The sequence below is a fragment of the Trachurus trachurus genome, assembly GCF_905171665.1.
Source record: "Trachurus trachurus genome assembly, chromosome: 6".
Lineage (NCBI taxonomy): Eukaryota > Metazoa > Chordata > Actinopteri > Carangiformes > Carangidae > Trachurus > Trachurus trachurus.
Genome location: NC_139897.1, coordinates 17,108,180 through 17,131,351, shown reverse-complemented (window position 1 = coordinate 17,131,351; position 23,172 = coordinate 17,108,180). Strand labels below are relative to the sequence as shown.

The following is a 23,172-nucleotide window of genomic DNA, read 5'->3' as shown; positions in this document are numbered from 1 at the left end:
TACAATCTGATCACACCGCACCGCCACAGGAACTCTCTCTCACTTGCGTGACTGACGTCGGTGTCGAACCTTTGTTGTATTCAACTCTTCTTCTGAAATTATAGTCTGAAATTTCACTTTCTAGTTTAGATTTTTTCCTTCCTCCACACACCTTTGCTTCTCCCATTTCAAACGGATTTAAAAAACAACAACAACAACCTTATCCTTAAGTCGTTCGCTCCCCACCAACCTGCCAAGTTGCAGTTGCTTCTGTTCTGTTACAGCAATAAATAACGGCCATTATGACGTCACAGTGAAGTTGACCTTCGGCCAGTTTGATACAAAATGTCATCACCTCATCATTTTTTCTTATTAGACATTTGCGTTGAGTCCCTGATATATCACATTCACGAGAGACTGAGGTCACCGTTACCTTTTGGACTTGTATTTTTAACCTTTAACACAAGTCAGAATCATAATTAATCCATCCTTGAGTCCAAATGAACCTTCCTGCCAGATCTGAAGAAACTCCCTCAAAGTAGGGATGTCACGATTACATGTTTTCACAATTAATCATGGTATTAAACGCCACAATTAATCAATTGTAAAGATTCCTAAATACCGTTACTTTCCAAAAAAGATGATGTTGGAACCATATCAGCAGATGTGCGCCAAAATAAAGGAAAATGCACATTGTGACGTAAGTTAACGTAACATTGAATTGGTAGGAATTTAAATGTTAGCGGGTCATTTTTAATTAAAAAACAACAACAAAACAAAACAAAAAACTATTAAAATAAACGTAAACATTGATATAGATGACAATTTATGACCTGAATATTTCAAACATTTCCCCTGGGGATTAATAATTGGTTATATATTAATAGATACTTGAAATATTTTGTGTAAACAACGAGTAATGTAATTATATTTTGACTATATTTGATTTTACACATTCATAGTGTTGTGAAATTAATTAATGCATAATAATCGTGATAATCGTAGTACCGTGATTATTTCTCTGACAATAATCATATCAGGAAAATTTATAATCGTGACATCTCTACCTCAAAGTGTAACTGACATATTGCAGTCACAATAATGGGATGGACAGAGAGACCTGAGACCAAGATGCCTCCACCCTCGGCTGATGACGCACCATATTTACTCTTCAACAAATCCCGTGAAAAGACAAAGCAAACAAAGAATCGGTCCCACTCTAAGTGTTTGTGTTGCCAAATCTGGATACGGCCGATTCCTCTGCCACAGACCACTTTGTTCTTAAAAACTATTAAAACAACACAATGACTCTCAATCCAACATACATCTTCCTGCTGCTGTAAATAGTCACGATAAACAACAATTTGGGAACCTGTTAGAGAGCCAGGGAATGAATCTGAAAGGCCAGGAGATGATGAACAGGTGGAGAGGAGAAAAGGTTAGAAGAGGATTAGAACAATTTCTGCTTCACCAAACAACATATTTATCAGACTAGAGTTAGTACTAGTCTTTGTTTCTTTTCCTTGGATAGATTTTCTCTTCAGGCCCATAAAATAATTCAAGTAAAATAAATATAAGAGAGGAGAATCCTTCTTTGTTTTTTCAGCTCATATTAACTCATTAACAGGAAAAAAGTAATGAGGTGTCATATGTAGGCACTGTTTTTTCCTAGGGGTCAGATGTTGAAAAGTCTGGGCTCCACTGCACTGAAGCACCAATCATGTATTAAACTGCACTTTTTGCTGTGTTTGCTAAAAACTACAGTCATCTTTTATTAAATAATTTAGCCCTTTTTTTAAGTGAGTGTATACCTGCGACTCATTTTCATAAGGTAAGTTTTCCATCCTCAGTAGAATAAAGTCAAAACTCACTGATGCACATGTTGTTGGCCTTTCTACTGGATTTGTACCAGAACTGTCTTTGAACACAACAATCAAGGTTTTATTCTGCTGAAGTCTGGAGAACAGGTTAAGAGTCAGAGCTTTATAATAAGGTGTAACCACTAACTTCTTGACACACAGCACTTTTGATTTTAATGAAAGCGAATACTGAATGACCCTGATTGCATTCCCTTCTGCATATGTATCAAGGCCATTCAATGCTAATGAACACTTCCCAACAACAAACCTGGAATGGCCAAATTTACTTGTCTATTCTCTTTGTATTTCCCTGTGACGAACAGAAGCAGACCGACAAACAAAGGCTCTTTTTCTCAAGCAGGAAGAACACGCTGGAACAGTGAGCCAAGGAACTGACAACACAGGTGCACAAAAAGCGGGAAATGAAGAGACGACACATTGTCATGAATGCCGCAACATGAGCTTGACTCTGGTTAACACATACCAGAGTTAACAAAAGAAGAAAACAGGTAAACAAGAGGTCTTTTAGACTCACCGTCTTCCCTGCATTCTTCTGGAGGTTTGGCTTTCTTTGCGAGTCTAGGATCCAGCCATGATGTAGTTTTGGTGTTGTGACTAAAGGGGAAGAAAAAAGAGACGTTTAGACGAAGGCATTAGGGAGAGAAAGGGCCACAGAGAAGTTAGACAGAGACTGACTGTGTGGGTAAGAGAAAGAGATGAGGGCAAAGTAACATTAATGACCTCAACATAAAAGTGTGTGTGTGTGTGCAGGGGCAAAGCGAAACAAGGGGATTTATAAGGTAAACTAAATGGCCATTAATTCACTAATTAGCCCTCAGCGACTAATTAGTAAAGGTTAGAGGAGAGGGCAAAAGTTTGCAGCATGTCTGTTTGTGTATGTATATACATCCTGTGTGTCTGATTAGCAGCATTAAGTTACATCAATTATTCAGCACAGAGACCAAGTTTACTCAGCCAGCTACAGATACAACATGTATTTTAAAGAAGCTGCACTTTGGGAGGTTTATTATTTTAGACATAATGTGTTTCACCGTTTCACAAACCAAGTCTTAACACATACAGACAAAAGGAAACATTATGCTTTTGGGGATATATTCATAGATTCATACAGCATTTATTTCTCTTACTCTATGAAGTAGACCTCCCCCTTCTCGGTGTAGGCCATCTCCCAGTTGTCGGGCAGAGGACCGAGCTCTTCCTCATCTGCATCTGGGACTTTGGCGGGGGATTTACAGGGAGATTTTGGGACCTCCTCTCCTTCAGCAGGGGGCTCAATGGAGGCTGGGGCCTGGCTGGATACTTCAACAGCAACCTCCCCAGAGGCGTCTGTGCTCTTGTCCTCATGTTCACTGGACTCTGTGGAGTGCACACACACACACACACACACACACACACACACGCAAGCACACGCACGCATAAACACACAGTTATTCTCAAATTCACGCCGCACACACATGCAGACCTTGATGCACACGACACACGCCATGCATGATGAGTCATAGCCAAGCCACTGCAGAGCTATGAACCCCCAGGAGAGAGTGAGAGAAAGGGAAAGAGGAGAGGGAGAGAGAGAGATGGGGTCTGAGGACAATGAGCATGAGGAGAAAACAACATGGAGAAACAGTGAAAGACAGTGACTTTAGGGTTCAGAGAGTGAGTCAGAAACACAAGGAGAGGGCTTTTGAGTGAGGAGAAGAGCTGGTGGCATCTAAGTCACCGGATGATGAGCGTGCGGTTGAAGAGGGTGAATAACAAAAAATGTCAGTCTTTGCCTGCAACAACAAAATTTACAGGAAAAGTAACATGGTAGAAAGTCAGTGCATTTCAGTATCCATATCTTTACACAGACTGAGTTATTGATTACACTTTTAAATTAGTTTGTTCACAAATCTTCTTTAAGTTTTTCCCAGGTTTAAAACCAGGGATCTTATTCCCTGTGACCATCCAAAATCTCTCATTTTGATGTTAATCTGTCAAGAGCCTGTCAAGATTTGTTGGTATCAAATTACCCTCTAGTTTTGCTGTAATATCCGATATAACATTTTTTTTTGATACAGTCAAAAGTAGAAAGGAGTCAGTAAATACTGCACAACAGATGACAGTAAGAGAGGAAAGGGGGAAATGTGCCATGCCACAACAACACTGACAAGACAGAGAGATGGGGGAAGGAGAGGGAAGAAGAGAGGGCAGAAAGGACAGGACCGCAGAGACGAGGAAGAAGCTAGAGAGCTCAGAAGGAAGAGGGTGGTAGAGGAGAGGAGGAGAGGAGGAGAGAGGGGAGAGTTGGGGTATTAATAGAAACAGGGACAAAGGCCAGTGGCAGGAAAGCAAAGACAGCAGGAGAGATGGAGAAAAGAGAGGACAGAAAGATGGCAGCTGAAGCCAAAATGAGACTCCGGACAGTGATAATGGTGGAGACATGAAGGTGCCCTGGTGCATTCTGTTACATAAGGTTATTGAGGACCTCTGCAGTTCACGCCGATGCAGGCGGAGTCTGTTAATGTCTGTAATGACTGGTCAGGGTACAGTTTGTTGTCTGATTTGTAGCCGTCTCTGTGCTGCACTGAACTATATAAACTGCAGACATGAAACTGACTAAAGGAGGAAATAGACCCTTGATTTATCCTGAAGGGACAATAAAGGGGAAAGCTGGAAATTGCTATGACAACTGACTTTTTTTCTGGTTTCATTCAATCATACCAGTGAGACGGCAATAAATAACTCATGGGACACTCGAGGCCTTCAAACCAGATTCTCTCCTCACTTTAATATGATACTATACCATGTCTTCATGGTCATGGCACTTGTGAAACAGAGTTGGAATTTAATCCCGGTCAGGAGGAGATGGAGGATTTGGTATAAATCGTCCTTTTCCTCTCTCATCCGACAGTACCTGGTGTGATGGCCACCCCATTGCCGTTGACAACCGGACTCTCTTCTTCTTCCTCCTCGGGCGGCTCGAGGCTGGCACGCTGCTCCATGTTGCTGACTGATTGGTTCCTCTTCCTCTTGCCCTGGGCGCTGGGCCGGGCTCCAGGCAACAGGGCCTCACTCACATTCAGAGGAGGGGCTGCAGGGGACGGCTCCGCTGGAGGTTTCGGTGTGCCGTAGAAGTTATCTGAGGGCAGAGAGGCGGAGGGCAGCGTTCGTGTTAGAGGCCACACGTAGCAGGACTATCTCAGGTGATGTAACACACCGTCTGTCCACCACTCATGGGGAAACCGAGGCTTTGAACAGATGATTTCCCTTTAAAATATATGACTCATCTGTCTGGACAGAGTGCAGCAGAGGCATCTTTACCTCTCTTTCACTGGGAACTAATCATCCCCAATAAATCAGAGTAATTTTGTGCATTTGCAAACTGGCTGATGTTTCAGGTCTGTAACCCTATAAATACGAACTGGCATCCACAGGATAAAGACTTTCAATTTTTATGTGCGATTTTTATTTCAAAATCCATCAGATGCTAATGCTATAAATTAGAAAATAAAGACATATCCTGTTTCCATACTGACAGCTCCTTCATTCCCCATCCACACACAAAAACAAACATAAGAAAGGGTTGAAGACAACAAAAAGTATCTTTCTCATAAAAGAAACAAAACAGAACAGAGGGCAAGCAACACAGCCAAACCCCGACATGGAAGTGAATACGTTGTGTTTCTATCTCATCCCACTGCATACAACTGTTTTTCTGCCCTATCATACACTATAGGGCGTTCTTTTATAAGCAGCAACCTTCCCTTCAAAGGAGAAACTCCAGGTGTCTTCTAGTTAATTTAGTGTTTGCTCGCTCCTGCTGTCTGGACCCAATCCTTCAATGACAACAGATAACGCCGTACAGTTTTCTACAATATGACATTTTAGACAAGACACAAATTGCAAAACCTGTGACATCTGCAATACAACAGTGACTCTTGATCCAGAATTACCTCATTTTGCAGCAAACTCTCACCTCCCCTTCATACATTTACATTCCAGCAGACGACACAGTCTTTAAAGTCTACAGAATATGAACCTGCATCCAGGCTTTCTATTCCGCAGGTTTCAGTGTTTTGTCATCATGTGTTTAGGGCAAACACTGAATGTAAACTCACTAAACTGTAATTGCACAGTAGTTCCCCCTGTTGTTGTTGACATTCATATAGTTTGTGCTCTCAAACAATGTTACTCTGTGTGAATTAGATTTTTTTTTTTTTTTTTCAATTCACTGTGTGGAATAAAAACAAATTAGCAACAAGTGTTTCTGGCATCAATGGACAAACATTCCTTAATCACTTTGAGCATATTGTTATTTAAGTGGTCTGAGTCCAAATGAGACATCTGCACCTCCTCTTGGCTTCGCTCTGTTCTCAGCCTCGAACAAATGTAACTCTTGACGGGAAACTTTGGACAATAACGGATCTTTTCAGAGAGTTAGTGTGTTCCTGTTGGCTTTTCTACAAATACAGACGTGTGTGCGTGTCCTTTCACATGGTTGTGTGTCAATATCAAATAAGTGTTTCCGACATAGCTGTACTTCTCCGGGACACGAAACAGGCTGCCAACTTCATTCATCTAATATCTTAATGTGTTGTAGTGGTTATTTGTGTACGTAGATTTGCCATAAACACATTCATGTTGAGTGTTACTGACCACTAGGGATGGGTATCGAAAACCGGTTCCTCTTCGGAACCGGTTCCAACTGGGATCAATTCTTGGAATCGTGTGCGTGTCTGCTTTAACGATTCCCTTATCGATTCCGTTTGGTTCAGAAACTCGCGCATTAATTGATTAATTACATGACGTTACGTTAAAATCAATCTTCATTATAAATGAGGGTGCTTAGTGTTTATATCCACATGTCACCGTTTGTTCTCACAAAATAAAGTTAGTGGCGTGTCTGCGTGATGCAGCTGCTGACAGATGCAGCTGACAGTGACGTTTCCTCATCACTAAACCTGTGAGCCTCCCTCCGGTCCTCCCTCCCTCACGTTGTGAGGACAGGACAACGTCTCCTGAACAGGCTACATGTCTATTCTTTGTGTTTTTCTCTCTTTATTATAACCACTTCCTTTCAGGTTTCGTCGTAGCCACGTGAAACGGTAGCTGCGCCCTGTGTCTTTTCTCTGGCGCGCTCTCTCTCTTTCGCTCGCTCACTCCGCATAAAAACGAACGTTATGAAAACAATAACTAGTGAGAAGAATACATAAAAACCATGCAATGGAAACATTGTTAAATTCCTCCTGTGAGCACAGCTGCCCCACAGCCACAGTGGTCCTATAGTGTTAACCTGTCCAGGCAGGTCGGTCCTGTCAACTTTTTTAATGTTAGAGCCATATGCAGTGTTGTCAACCTTGGGGTTGGGACCCCATGTGGGGTCGCCTGGAATTCAAATGGGATCACCTTAAATGTCTAGTAATTGATTTAAAAAATATATATATAAACTAATTATTTTTCACAATCTTAAACAACTATATTCTTTATACATTCACTTTCTTGAATATAAATCAAGATCAAATAAAATGCAGCATATACAAATATCTGAGCTTGCTCATCTTGAATGAGGGTCACCAGAAATTTGTGATGTCAAAAGGTTGGGAACCACTGCATTAATGCAAACAAACCCATTTCTCTTTTATTCCCTCACCCAATGAGAATCGATAAGAGAATCGATAAGGAATCGAATCGATAAGCAATATCGATAATGGAATCGGAATCGCTAAATTCTTATCAATACCCATCCCTACTGACCACAGCCAAGGCTCACAGATGTGTTGTTGCTTGTATTGTGTGTGCATGAATGAATGAGTTTCCTTGGAGGCCTTACGTTTCATTCAAAAAACCAAAACTTTGTTTCTGCCAAAATCTAATCAGTTCATCCTTGGGTCCTGGTCTATGCCAAATATGACGAAGTTCTGTCAAGGCGTTATGAGTCCACACGTTGAGTCATGTCCACGGGAATGGGACAGATGGATGGACAGACTGACGATCCAGAAACAATATGCCTTCAGCTCTGAGTCTTAAGATCCTAAAGTACTAAAATGGACGTATTTTAGAACATAATGATCGCTGCGCAGTCAGGATACCACAACAGTGTCTGAGCAACAATCGCCAGTATTATTCATGTGTTATCTATAGTATTTTTTCTATTATTAATTTATTTTGTTCAAAGGTGTCATATTTGGGTACATTTACACTACATGTCTACAAAACAGGTGCTATAATATCATCACAGTGAGAGCAACACGAGTCTTTTCTTACAGAATCCCTTCAATATTACACTTCAGCAAAGGAGAATGTGATAGTGTTTTCTCAAAAAAAAAAGAAAAAAGAATGTACTGTAGACAATTTCTCCATCTCGAGTTTCCAAATGACTGTACAGAGCCACTTGGTTTGTACAAGCTCAACCTTAGCTGCACCATTCCTCCCATTGTTGGTGCAAGCAGCTCTGTTTGGAGGCACAAATAGACATCGCAACACACTCCAATCAAAGAAGAGGTCAAAAAGTAGCTTTGAGTGTCTATCGTCCCTCACCTACAGTAAAGGAACTGCTGGTAAGGAAGGTACAGGACCATGAAGAAAAAAGGGGCAGAACATAGTATATGCATATATTTGACTGAGCACATTCCTTTCCTTGTGTCGTTTTCTTTTCATCCACAAAACAGCTCTACTTTTATTTGAAATTTGACTGTAAGAGAAATATATTGTGTGATTAAATATTGAATGTGAGTGAGAAGCAATGATGTCTTAGTTTATATATAAAGTGGAGAGAAATTGGGTTTCACAGAGACGAAACAGAGACAGGACAGGGGCAACGGGAGGAGAACAACAACCGAGCAAAAGAGAAGGGAAGGAGACAGCAAGAAAAGGACAAAAAGGAGGCTCAGCAGCAGAGACCACTTTACTTTTATCTGTGGACAGATAGAAGAGGAGTGTATATAGTCATCTCCTCCTCAAAAAGGTGCACTTACACTACAGCTTTTTTGAACAGAAACATAAATGTGCCCACCCTAGCACATGTAAACAAAGAGTATGAAACTGCATCAGCAGGGACCAATGTGAGAAAGCTTAAGGACGACCTGGAGAGATCATCAACAACATAAAAGCATACTGAGATAGATTTAAGCCCTGGTTCCTCCTGAAACATCACTGAACACTTCTGTTTTTTTGCCCAAAACCGTTTTTTGGCTTAATGCATAGTTCAATATCCACCCTCAGCTGTGACTCATCACATATGTAAGCTATTTCATGCACCGAGCCTTGTGCGCACTTGAGCACACACACTACAATTACCTTGAAGAGTTTCCTGATGATACTTGATGTCTGATTTCAGCCTCCATCACTGCCGTCTACATCTTTCTTTCTATTTTTTGGGTTCTTGCCTCCTCCTGTCTATCATTCCCTCTTCTCTTCTCCACTCTCTTATTTTAATGTGCATTACAAAATTCAGTCACCCAGAAAGAGACAGATCCCTCGCGGGCATTAGCAAAGTCTGTGAAAAAGGGAAACATGCACTGTAAATACACAAAGACACACAAGGGGAGGAAAGCACACACTGACAAACATGTGACCACATCCCCAAGACACACACATGAATTAAAACACACAAGCACACACACACACATGCACGCGCTCACAAAATTGCAACTGGGCAAATGAACCAGCAAATCCCCAATCTGTAGATATATCCCTGACACTGTAGCAAAGCAGATGCACAGACTTGACATGACTTGGATATGGCAATCATCCAGCTCACACAAACACACACACGCACGCACGCACGCGTACACACACACACCGAAGCAGTCAACCAGCCGTTCAGAAACCACCAGAGGAAACTGTGATACATGAGTTGGTCCAAACACTCATTTTGTTTACTTAAGCTGCGTGTGTGTGTAACGCACCTCAACTCACCTGATCCACCGGGCTACGACGTCTCCACTGTAGCACAAGATGGCAGATTAAATCTAAACATAGTTAAACAGCCCGACTGAAACATATGTTCCCATTTCTGTTCCCCCGAGCACCTGGACTTGTCTCGTAGATGCAGAGCGTTTGCTGCACAACACAACACAACACAACACAACACAACACACAGCACCGCTCACCTTCATAGGTTCCACTCTCTAACAGGGCGCCACTTTGCTCCAGTTCCATAAAACGCTCCACGCTCACAAAGTTGTAGTCCACCCCAGGCACCTCCCCCTCCTTAGGCTGCCTGGTGGTACCTGCAGAAAGAGAGAGGAAGAGAGGAAGAGAGAGAGAGAGAGAGAGAGAGAGAGAGAGAGAGAGAGAGAGAGAGAGAGAGAGAGAGAGAGAGAGAGAGAGAGAGAGGGAAGTGAAAGGGAGGGAAGGGAGAGGTCATCAGAGCCAAATAGGGCACTTGAGAAGAAAGGGCAGGAAGGCAGAGAAAGAGCCTAGAAAAAAAAGGCTGGACAGAAAAAGACGGCAGATTTGAGGGTACAAAGTGTATGAGAGGAAATGGGAGGGGAGAGGAAATGGAACAGAGGAGGCTGAGTGAAGAGACATCTTGTGATAGCCAAATCCATTCACACAATTGTGTGTGAATGACAGACACAGAGATACAACTAGGAGAGGAGATGGCACGCTCAAACGGCGGAGCGCCATTGTTCAGTCCCCTACTCCAAGCCAATCCGGCTGCTGTATTAGGAATGAGCGATTCAATATGACACTTTTACCATGAAGCGTAACTCGAACCTCCTCCTCACACACACACACACACACACACACAATACTGGGCTGGCTGGATTATTGTCGAAACAGCAGGAATGAGAGAGGCACCACATTAGCATGCAGCAATTACAGCCTTCCTACATCAACGCTCTAGAGATCTCCATCAGTGCTGCAGCGTCAAGGCTCGCCTCTGTGATGGCAGCGATGGGAGTGTCGGGTTTAATGAGGTGCCGTGTTTGTGTCTCTGCCAAGTGGACTTTCAGCTGAAGCTCAGTCAAGTTTACTGGTGTTGTCGATTCCTGCTCTCCACTGAGGAAGAACCACTCCACCGTCGATTGATCTGGAAAAGCCAGATCGGACTGAAGCAATGGTCCAAGTGTCTGAGAAGGAGATGAGCAGCTCTGACGAGGGCGTGAAGAGTAAAAAAGGAAACGTGTACGTACGTACTCAGGTATGAATGGAGGGCGTGAAAAAATACTTACTAGTATCATAATTGGAGTGTGAGCTGTGGGAAATTAAAACAGCAGGTGGTGGATGTGCTGTAGACACACGTACTGCTTGCACACGCACGTGAACAGGAACGCACACACTGACTGACAATGTGTGTGTGTGTGTGTGTGTGTTGGGTTGTTAGTCATCTTATGGAGCGCTGGAACCTCGAACTCTCCCCAGAGTGTGATATCTTAATCATTAGATCTCTATTGATCATCTGTCGCCACTTTGCTCCTGTAGTGCATCTACTGAACATTCGCTACTGTATTTACTTCCCTAGTGGGAGCAGAGACGGGAGCTTAGCAACACATAATGAGCGGAGATGCGATAGCAGACCATCAGGCATCTATAGTCTCTATCTCTACGGCTCGTCCAACGCCGCCCGCCACAGTGTGTGTACATAGGGGTGTTTGTTTGTACTCATCTCGGCCTGTGCGTCTACGTGTGTTCTCCACTGTGTGTGATGACTGTAAATGATGGTAAAGTGCCCACTGTGCCAACAGTAATCCCATCTCCAAGCTGATCACAACTCAGTGGGACAGCGCAAATCCACAACACCACAGGTATAAGTGAGTGAGTGAGTGAGTGTGTGTCACATTCACATTGTTTGATGAACTCTGACTTTGATCAAACCAGTGTCTGTCATGCGTCCAGCTTTGCACTGCTGACATGAGGTACAGATGTCAACATGTCAATAATCAAAGATGTCATATTGTATATATTTCCCATGACCTGTTGTTTGGCATATCTGACACTCACATGTGTGTTTGTGTGTGAATAGAGGTTTGAAGCTGAGATACAGACTTTGTTTTTCACTTTAATCCATCTTTTCTTACCATTCACTGGGAGCAAACATCACTGAATTACCACAGCTACCATGCTATGTCTACAAACTGAACCAGATCAATTGAAAACTAGACTGCTGCCTAAAAAACTACTTCGAAAGACAGTCAACACTTCGTGCAGTGCCGCAATGAATACAGTCAGTGGGTATTGGTGCTGCCACCTCCCCAACCCCCCACCCAATTTCATTAGTATGGATTTACCTCCGGGTCATTTTTGATGCTGCACTTTAGTTGCTTATACAGTATATTGGGTTGCATTATATCATGAGGTAAAACAAATATCATCCCCACCCCCATGAGTTGACTCATTCTCCCTCTGACTCAGGCTGTACAACAATTAAACATAGCATGAGCATATTAGCCAAAATAATTCAGGCACGAAGGATGCACGTCCTGCTGCTCAGGAGCTCTGAATCAAATCAATAACAAAAGATGACACTAGGTGACGTCATAAAATAACATGGGATCATGGGAGTTGTTGTTTTCATCATTACAAAAAGCTTCTCGCGCTTTAGTTTTAATTGGAAATCAAACAGACACAGTCATTATGACCATTAAAAACACAGAGTTTCACGTTTAAACTCAGCGTTGTGCAGAGGTGGTGTGGTGGACAGTACGAGATGTCAGGAGAGGGTTTCGAGATAAAAATGTTGAAGTATTGATTGTGAGGACGACAGCACACCGACCGTTCCTGGCGGTGCAGCTGGCGTACCACCACACTGTGTTACAGTGGCAGGGGATACTCTCCATGGTGCTCTTGTGCAAGTTAACCAGGAGCTGAGAGGGAGGGAGAGGAGCTGTAGGAGGAGTTAAAGGACTCTGTGCAGTCCCAGGAATGTGGTGTAGTTGACACCATCCACCTCCCCACCATTTATGTGGAGAGTGGGGTGTGTGGTCCGAAAGCCCACAACCATCTCATTGGTTTCTCTGGTATTTTGGACTAAAGGCAAGGCAAGGCAAAGCAAGGCAATTTTATTTGTATAGCCCGTTTTTACAAACAGTTTGTCTCAAAGGGCTTTACATGGCATCACAACAACATCCTCTGCCCTTAGACCCTCACTAAACTGCTGGGCCAGATGTTGGACCTCATCTCTGTAGTGGGGTCTCCTGCTTGATGGATGTGATCCCATTATTGACATTTGCAAAAGCATCTTACAGGTGACAAGTGGCCTGTATCATTTTGAAGCTTCTGTATGCAGAGGGGTGGGTGGGAGAGCAGTCATGGGATGAAGGGGGCGATGCCCTCGGAGCGTTTCCTACGCATACAGTAAAACTTTAGTCAAACTTATCTGATGCATTTATGGATCATGATGACAAAAGAATCTTCTTGTCAGATGTGATTGGACACTCGAGCTGAGACCTAGCTGCTTGAAGTACAACTGAGAGACGACGTCCTCCTCTTTGCTTGGTCAGGAAATTAAACAGAAACTAACTCAGTTCTCTCATACTGTTCTCATCCTTCACAAACTTGTTGCGAACAATTGTCCCGGATCATTGCTCCTGTTACTAGCTGTCAGAATGGATATACAGTATACTTTACATTCATTTTTATTTTATTTTACAATGTCTACATTTTGCTGTTGGACTTGTGCAAATCCGTGATGCTTTTTATGCATACATGTATTTTCTATGTTGTTATTGTTGTCTCTGGCCCTGGTCGTTATTACAAATGAGAACTGGTTCTCAACTGACTTACCTGGGTAAATAAAGGTTAAATAAATAATTGGTTGGTGTCCAGATCATGAGTAATGACGGCCTTGAGATAGTATTAACTGAGCCATTGGGACCTTTAGGTGTCTTTTTGGTAACAGAGTTGGGGACAACAGCCTCGTGTAGCGAGAGGTTAAAGATACCATTTAAGTTGGTTGGCACTGATCTGGGGTACGAATCCTTTAGCACAACATAACACACGACACCTCTCAACATGCTACAGAGGCTGTTGTTTTTAAAATGCCCTTCAACCTCCTCGTTGTACCTGTGCTTAGCCTCTCTCTTCTGCCCTTCTGCAGTTCTTTATGGACACTGTTGTAGCCAGGCCAACATGTCCAACATGCTGAAGGCAGCAGTTTGTTCCCTTACCAAGGACTGCATATTTCTGTCCAACCACAGTCCCTGGTTTGGGAACACATTGATCGCTTCGGTGGTTAATACTGTCCTCATGCAGAAGTCTATGGAGGCTAAGACAGATGAGGTGTGTTCTTCTAGGTCAGCCCCCAGTGTGAACACTTTTAGTCTGTGTTTTCAAAGCAGCCCTGTAGAAGTGAGGCGATTCCTCACTCCAGACTATGTAAAGAAGACGCCGATATATAAAGAAGCTTCTCACATTAGTTAAGTGAGACCCACACTATATGCAAAAATAAAATATATTATCTATAAAAAAAAACATCCTGAAGTGGACCATCTATTGTGTGTGTGCAGTGTTACTAATACTGCAGCAGCTCAGTCAGGCCGGCCGGGCCGGTCGCCTTCCACTGGGTACAGCTATTGATCTGTTAGATCAGAGTGAAATTATTCTGCTGCCCACACCAGAGTAGGCAGAGCCAGCTGGAATACTGATGACCCGCTGATGGCCTTCTCCCACAGCTTCCTTCACTGGACACACCGATCGAGCCGAGAGAGAGAGGGAGAGAGAGCCTTGTAGGATCTGAGCTGGGAATATTGATCAACTATCTGGCCTTGAGATAGGCAGATAGTGCCGACTGTTTGTTTTTTTTAACTTCCTTTTCACACGTCTCTACTCAGAGCGGTTCAGCAGCACATTACCTGTTTTCCCTCCTCTCCTCTTCCTCCTCCGTCGTGCCCCTTAGCAATTCCCACTAAATAACTGTGAAGTAGACCTTTTTATTAAAACAAACACTGTCCCCAACAAAATCCATACCCTGTTTCCTCTGCCCTTTTGCTGCCTTTCTCTGTCTTTGTCTATATTTAATCACAACCAACTTCCTTTTTCTTATCCTCGAAAAACTCCCAGGTAGAAGCTAAAACTGATAAAAATTCAATCCATAATTGATGCAGCCTTGTGGATGAGGTATGAAATGTCTTTCAGCTCAGTTCAGTTCAGATTGTTTGTACACAGGCCACACAAACTCCTGAGCAGAGCAGAGCTTTAATAAATGAGCTGAACAAAGCAGGACAATCTGCACAGGTGCTCAAATTAAAAAATAGCAGCAGACTGTACAGAGGGGAGGCAGCGAGCGACGCTTCCCCTGAGCCAAAAGCACTGCCGCTGCCGACTATTGATTGGATGTCGTGCTCTTACTAATAAAGGATAAAGTTGGCCGTGAGCCAAATATGGTCTTTGCATTGCAATCAGCCAGTGTAGCCAAACCTTTGAGAGGTGACACTGTGAGAGTCGGGGTATGAGCGCCACCATAGAGATTTGTGGCTTAAATGACTTAAATCAATAATAGCACGGAAAAGATTCGGAGCTGCCACTTTAGGGGGTGAAGACATCCTCTGCCTCAAACCATGACGACCGAGCACCACAGAATATTTTCACATTAGTGGGAGTGTGAGAGAGAGAGAAAGAGAGAGAGATTACGCAGAAAACATAACAAGGAAAGTCCATTTGGAGCTAAAGCTAAAATAGCTGATATACTGAAATAACTCTGCTGGGTGTCAGACGATAAGAGGACAAAGACCTTTGCTAAATAATAGAGCGGCAGAAGAGTGGCAAGCAGCGAAAACCAGCAAAAGACAGTGAGAGGAGAAGGAGAATGATTGGTTAACCTATACTGTGCATCCACCGCAGCCTGTGAGCCCGTGAGTTTGATACTGTGCACGACACGTGTATGCATACGCATGTTTGTATAATTAGACAGGAAGTCACCGAGAGGCAGAAGCAGAGCGGGGAGACTGGGAGCTAAAAATAGACTATCGATGGACTGATTATTATAATAAAGAGTGGGGGAAGGTGGTCACTTGATACCGTCTGAGCTTCAGCTTGCGTAGGAAGGAGGTAGCTACTCAAGGTGGGAGGGAGTCTCATATTACCGGTCAATCTATAGCCAACAATCAATAGATATATTATAACATCCACCAGAGGTTTAAGACTCATTGTTAAATAAAAATAAAAAAGGCTCCAACAGTGTTTGTAGTTGTAATACATGCAACAACTGTACAGTAATTGGCTTCAGCAACAAACCCAGATGAGAGAAACTGGATCCACATGGTCCCAACTGAGCCTGCAGCTCTGTGTCCTTCTGTGCACATTCACGCATCGTGTTTGCATCACAAACCCCTCTTGAATTCAGCATCATCATCCATCAGAGCCATCAGGTTGCTCTGGGAGTTGGAGTGAATTTGTTCGCGATAACACCAAATCTAACAGGAACTAAAAATATTCTCTAAAAAGGTGAGCAGGCGTGATGCTCCTTCACAATAATCCCCAGGTGGATTATTGTGAAAGAGCGTGAAAGAGAGGATTCAAGCTCACAGGTACAGATTTGTTAGCACACTTATCCTCTGAGCTTAATGTAAGTCAAACCTAATGTAATAATGCTGCAGGAAGTGGAAAGAGACACATTTCCTCTCTCAATGTATATGCATGTCATGCACCTGAGCACAAGTGAAGATCCCATGGGTAATAAGTTAACTATTTCTGATATTTCATGAAAAAGTCTTTAAAATGAAGCATTAAAATGTTGTTGTTTTTTCAATATAATTGTACAGCCATAAAAAAAAAACATCCAATTTTGCTGCTACCTGAGTGGGAATTTAATAGGAAAACTGGATTTCAAGACACAAACTTGCAACTGTACCAAACAAAAAGTACCAAGACGCTGTCCTCAAAATCCTGAACTTGTTTACCCAGAATCCTTTTCATCACAGTGCAAAGCAAAACACCACCACAGCATGAGAGCAGAGGGCTGTCTATGTTTGTTTTCTCACACTAACACACACACACACACACACAGCTTTCCTCATTTACTACATCTATCCGTCTACTTATCTATCTACCTGTCGGGCTTCTTGTGTTTTCAAATTGCACTACACCATAATAATCCTCTCTCTGTCTTTTCTCCTCTCCCTCGTCCTCTCATTATTCTCCCTCTTTTCTTTTGTCTCTCATTCGAGCTCCGTCTCGCACTTTGGTCTCTCACGTCTCATTCACGCTCACTGCCCCCCCCCTCCCTCCCTCAGTCTTCCTGGTTTGGCAGATGTGAAATGTGACAGCAGGTCTAAAGAGGAAGGTCTATAGACAACACACACACACACACACACACACACACACACACACACACACACACACACACACACACACACACAAGCATCCCTATTTACACTACAAAGCCCCGGCTACAGATGCAGCAACGCAACATGGCAACACTCTGACAGGAGCGTCTGCTACCACGACAACACGTCAGCGCCTGGCAACACAGTCTTGCCATGGTAACAAGCTGCAACATCTACATTAGCTTTACAAAAATAATATTTATGTCTGATGTGGCACTCTGCCGTTCGGCATGATGCGTTTTACTTGTTTCGGTCTCCGAGGTCTTCAGCTCAAGCCCCTTTTTGCTCCGCTCCGCTGAGCTGCAGGTCCGCGCTCCTCGCCGCCTCACACCTCATCAATCAATTACTGTCGCAGCCTGGCCACGGAGAGCTCACACCTGGTTTCTCAGAGTAATGCAGCTGGCGTTTCAGCGGGTAGGTTTGAAACCAATGGAGGCTGCAGGCTTGAGGAACGGAGGGACTTAGCTGTCCGGTGTAAATCCCTCTCCTCCCGGGGCCGGAGGAAACTCGGCCTTCACAGGTTCGATCTGACTTCAGATGGTGGAGGCCCCCTCCTGTGGACAAAATAACTCACTTACCCACAATTCTTCACTCTTCACACCTGAGGATGACCTTCCTCTTCCCCAGGAACCTGACTGACCAGTGACCAGTGCTGTGGTCAAGACCACCGAACACCAGAACCGAGTCAAGACCGACAAAACCAATGAGCGACCATTTTCAAGACCATTACTGTATTCAGTACCAGTACTCATAAGTTGGTATTTACATTATTTCTCAGCTAAAAAGAAAAGTTACACAGCACAGAACCTGCTAAAGTCTTTCCCACTTCTGACTCTGGTGCAACCAAGTTTTTCAGATGGTTACAAAAGCAGATACTTTTGTAGAAAAATGTCAAGTAGCCTATCTTAAAGTTATTATATTAGATAAACCAAAGTGAGCGAGTGACAGAGAGAGACATTTGTGGTCAAAAGAAAAGATCTCACTGCAGCTGAAGTCTTGAGAAAAAATCCGGCACCGAGACCGAGACAAGACCGGGTAAAAAAGTGTTCGATTCTGAAACAAGACCAAGACCTTGAAAATGGTCTCAAGACTGGTCTCAACTCAAGTACCACAACACTAATGTGACCATAAGGCCAAGATCACACAGTGAGCCTCAGAGATCCAGATGTTTAATTTCAGTGTGAACGGCAGAAACCATGTGGTATCTCATCCTTTCATATCAGATTTGGGCCATTTTCACATCTGGTTCTAAATCGAATCGTCATAATTGTGCTCAGGTTGAACTCACACAGAAACAAACGTCACAATCCCACCAGTCCTGGCTCCAACTCTGAATCCACACACACACACACACACACACACCTCTGCACAGAAGAAACAGTCCTTTCTCCACAAAATGCCACATTAACACTAATGTTCTCCTTCTCTTTATTCTTCTCTGCTTCCACGTCCACACAGCACTGCTCACAGTCACAGCAGAGCTCCTGCTTAGGATTAACTAAGAGTGAACAGGTTTATTCACGCTCCAGTGGCGACAGCACAATTTCAGCCAGGTGGTTTTCCAAGCAACAGGAACCACAATGAAGTTACTGTGGACTGAGAATAACTTCAGCTCATTTTAAAGTGATTATATAATATTAATATTTTTTATATGAATATATCAGAATTTTACCAATGCCCAGACAATTGTGACGTTTCGGCGGCTCCCCTTGTAAAACAAAGTGGAAGAGAGAAACCTTGCAGCAGCGAGGTCCTGGGTAACGCAGGTCAAGTCAAGTGGTAACTCTAAATTGCCTGTGAATGGGAAAGTGAATGGTTATGTGGCTACAAGTCGGACCTGTGATCGACTGCCAACCCACTTAACGGATGCAGCCCCCACCTTCGAGGATCAGCTAGTATAACTAATGGATGTACAGATGGATGGATGATGTAAGGCACACTGTCGCCCACTGCACTCACAGGAAGACAGTTTCAAAGCTCTTAAGGCTTAACGGGGCTCAGCGGAAGATCAGGTACAACAATCAGCATCCGGTTATCTAGTTCTGGGCTATATTAGTGTAATTTATGTTTGATTGATAAAGTTAACCTCCACCATTTGATAAGCTTATAGCACTTATATTATCTTATTGATCTTATCTTATTGATATTATCTTAGCTTGTTAGGGTTAGGGCTTGTCTTAAGCCTTAGAGTTAGGGTTAGCTTAGCTTGTCTTATCTTATCTTATCTTGATATTATCTTATCTTATCTTATTGATATTATCTCATTTATATTATCTTATTGACTTATATTAGCATAAATACTAGAAACACGGGGGAGACAGCTGGTCTGGCTCTGTCCAAAGGAAACAAAATCTGCAAAAAGTTTTCTTACTCATGTTTTGTGGATTCCTAACTTTATGAGAAAAAAAGTTTGTATTGAATGTAATGTTGTAAAAGATGGTGTGGTATCAGCACTATAACTTTTACCATGGTGGCAGCGGTATCAAACGTATTGAGAATGGACATTTTGCATATAAAAGTAAAAAAAATAATGTGTTCATGCTCAGCTACTGTATGTGAGTAATGAGGGAAGGCAATGATGGTCAAATAAAACTTCTTGATGGGAATGAAAGCTGGTTAACTACAGAGGTAATACCAGTTGTTTAAAAAAATGAAAAAAAGAAGCCACATCTTGTTCTTGTATGGATTTTCACCCATTAAGTATCGGCCTGTCACGTCCACTAGCGGTAGCTAAGATATCTGTGTTGCTCAGTGATCAGCGTTTGGCGAAGCTGGTGCCTGGGTGACATTGAGAAATTACCCCTGTACCGAGGTGTTTACTGTGGTGATGGAAATCAGCCCTGATAGGCTGAAAAGCACCTTTATTAGTCTGCAGCGCTGACTGACACAGGACGACAGTGTGGGTCATGATGATGCACACACACACACACTGAGCTGGTATGTGGTGTGTGTTGTGTTGTGTTGCTTGTGTGTGTGTATGTGTGAGATGTTAAGGCTGACCAGAGTAAACAGTGGAGCTCTCCGAGGTGTCAGTGCTCACTGACCATCACAGGATGAACTGTTCAGTGAGCACCTGGCTCATCACCGCACATTACCCCGATCTTAGAAGTAGCACTGACAGAGACATGAGGGGGTGAGGAAGGTGAGGAGGAGGGGGAAGAGGAAGAGGAGGAGGGTGAGTTGATGCAGAGGCAAAACTAGAGACAGATGCATAAATACAGAGGGGGCTTCAGAAGAACCTGGTTTTGTGGTTAACTGCAGAGTGAGAGGATCACACTGAGGAGAGGGGAGAAAAAGAGACAAGATGACACCTGTCCGCAGCTTAACACGGAAAGCACTTAGCAAACACAACCAATTCATTAATCACGTTCAATATTTGCTATTTTCATTTCATAAAATTCATATCATTCCCTCACAGTTTCTTTCATCTGTGGAACAACATTAATCCAGCGTGCCAATCAAACTGCAGGGAGCACAGAACCACATCAAAGCATGTCAGCCAGCCCTTTAACAAGAGCAAGCCAGCAGGCAAATCACCCCTTTAAGGAGAGAGTCCCTGGGGGATGATGTATTTCTCTCTCACATATATCGAGGCAAGCACACAACCTCACTCCCATTATTCATTTATCAGCTGAGCCTATTAAATCCCGACACAAACAGAATAATCAATGCAACTGTATTAAAAAAAACACATTGGTTCATGTACATTAATACAGTGTTTGTGTGCATACACGCCGATATACAGTATATTGAATCCTCCACTGAAACACACACACACACACACACACACACACACACACCAGAGATTAAATTAATCTTCCTCACCTCATCCAACTTCACCATTATCATCATAGCAAATATCCTCAAATAACTCATCACTCCTCTTCCTTGCTCTTTGCCTCATCATGAAAAGTCACAGTGGCAAATTACAGTTAAAGCTCCCTCGTATCCATGTCAGCAGTCGTGGAGATGATTCAGCGGGCCGGGCATCATCTAGAAACTGAATTCAAGCATTGATAACTAAAACAAACATGTTCCAACTATGAAAACATCCCAAAAAAAAACTGAACCTATATTCTTGGTTCAATTTCAGAACAAATTTCTGGATGCAACAATCACATATTTTTCTCTTCAAAAATATCAAACACAGATGGAAGTGGGAGATTTTGGTAGCTCGCTGCTGACGATCATTCATCACAGAGGAAGAGACTGAATGTTTGTTTGAAGGTGCAGATTTTGTCCCTTTGTATGTCTACACTGTCACAAAGAATCCCAATGTGACCAAAAGGATATCTCATATAAATAATGTTTAAACAAACCAAATGTATTATAAACTTAATACAAAAAAACTTAAAACTTAATAAAATGACCATATCTCACTACGTAGGTGTGCCGGGAATGTATGCAGAGTGATGAGCAGTGCAAACTTAAACACAACGCCAGGAAGATAAACCAACCTCACAAGCAGCTCCTTTTAACTATTGAGAGAAACTCACACAATCTATGACGGGAAAAAAAACGCAACAAAATACTGAATATTGAATTTCCTCTTTCAGATCTCCTCACACACAACTGCACTCTAGTCTATCATGAATTATTTCATTCAGTTCCTGAACAACAAATACACTTACTACCACAAATGTTTTGAAATTGTTCAATTCATTTTAATTAGTTGAGTCAATAAGTTGAGTGACCAGCAGCCGCGCCATCTGTACTTTTCCTGCAAGGCTAATATTCAAATTTGTACATACTAAAATCAGATGAATTTATATTTCATTTTGTTAATATTTTTTAATTCCGGTGAACAACACTTTGGTAAGTTACCATGTTTGATCGATGAAGACATTTAAAATGTCGGTCCTTTTCACAGACACTGATAACAGTCTGACCACTCACAGCAACTTCCAAATGAAAGAATTTCCAGGAGTAAGGGGGTCTTTCATTTTCTTAACTATAAATTAAAAAGGAGATCACTTTGTTGAAGATAGACCCAGCAGGAAATTGAGTTTTTAATATACATCTGGCAGGAAAAGTGAATATCTGCTGGAAAAAGATGATGTGCATGATGCTGATTAAACTTGAGGTAAATCAAAGTACATATGAATATATTTAGTGTGAATGTATGTTAAATGTACCGCAGGGTTTCTACCATTACATGCGTGTGCTTCCTTCTTTTTGTTGCTTGTCAAGGCCTCTCATGTTGAAATATTTAACTTTTCCAGTTGTGTTTTTGTTCCGATGTGTTTTTGATTAGTTTAACTCTACAAATATTTCACACCAGTGATTCTCAAATTCCTTTGGGCCTTCAAAAGCCAAAAAAGTTCACATATCCCCTCACCCAACAATTTTTTCAATTATTAACACTTGACAGGAGAGGCAACCGACCCCTATATAAATATAAACAAAAATACATTGGATTGTAATGAAATAAAAGGCCAGCACAATTGCATCAAAAAACTCACATTTGTCCATTTTCCTTACATAAACCTATTCATTCACACCGTATTTTTCCCCGAGTCATCCACTGCAGCGGCTAGAAGCCCTTCTCAGTTTGAGACCCACTAACATTTTTTTAAAGCAGGTGCTTTTTGATCATTTGGAGCATGAAATGAGCTGTTGTGTTGAGCTGCATGTGGTATGAGGCATTTTGTCCAGAAACTTGGCGCAGAAAAACGCTTGTTAGCAGATGCATATAAATTCTGCATCGAGGACTCTACATTAAAATCTCTGGCATGCGTCGGGGGTTAAGAGGTGTCATCACATCGTCTCCGTAGCCATCTCCATTACTGCTGTCATTATCAGCAGCGTCCATCACTCAACCCTATACCAGCAGCAGCAGCAGCAGCAGCAGCAGCAGCAGCCTGAACATCTTGGCCTCGGCCCCTCGACAGCTTCTCTACCTCCTCCTCTTGTGCCGGCTCCAGAAGAGCAGGATTCCCTGTTGGAGGCCACCGAGCTTCAGGGGCAGCAGCGCAGACAGAGCAGAGGATGTGAAGTGACAGAAGCTGCATGTATTTATAGGCTATCTGAGCGGAGAAACGTGCTGCTCACTGTTGAAGCTATTT

At 42.7% G+C, this 23,172-nt stretch overlaps 1 protein-coding gene across 1 annotated transcript in view; it reads right to left on the bottom strand.

Moving 5' to 3' along the window:
- magi2b (membrane associated guanylate kinase, WW and PDZ domain containing 2b) overlaps window positions 1-23,172 on the bottom strand; it is a gene marked incomplete at its 5' end in the record, with an annotated part of 75,931 nt that overhangs the window by 26,965 nt on the left and 25,794 nt on the right. Inside the window, 4 exons of the mRNA XM_083973149.1 lie at window positions 2,374-2,453; window positions 2,987-3,215; window positions 4,753-4,977; window positions 9,950-10,069. Of these exons, the coding sequence (XP_083829275.1) occupies window positions 2,374-2,453; window positions 2,987-3,215; window positions 4,753-4,977; window positions 9,950-10,069 (654 nt within the window). The remainder of the gene's footprint in view (window positions 1-2,373; window positions 2,454-2,986; window positions 3,216-4,752; window positions 4,978-9,949; window positions 10,070-23,172) is intronic.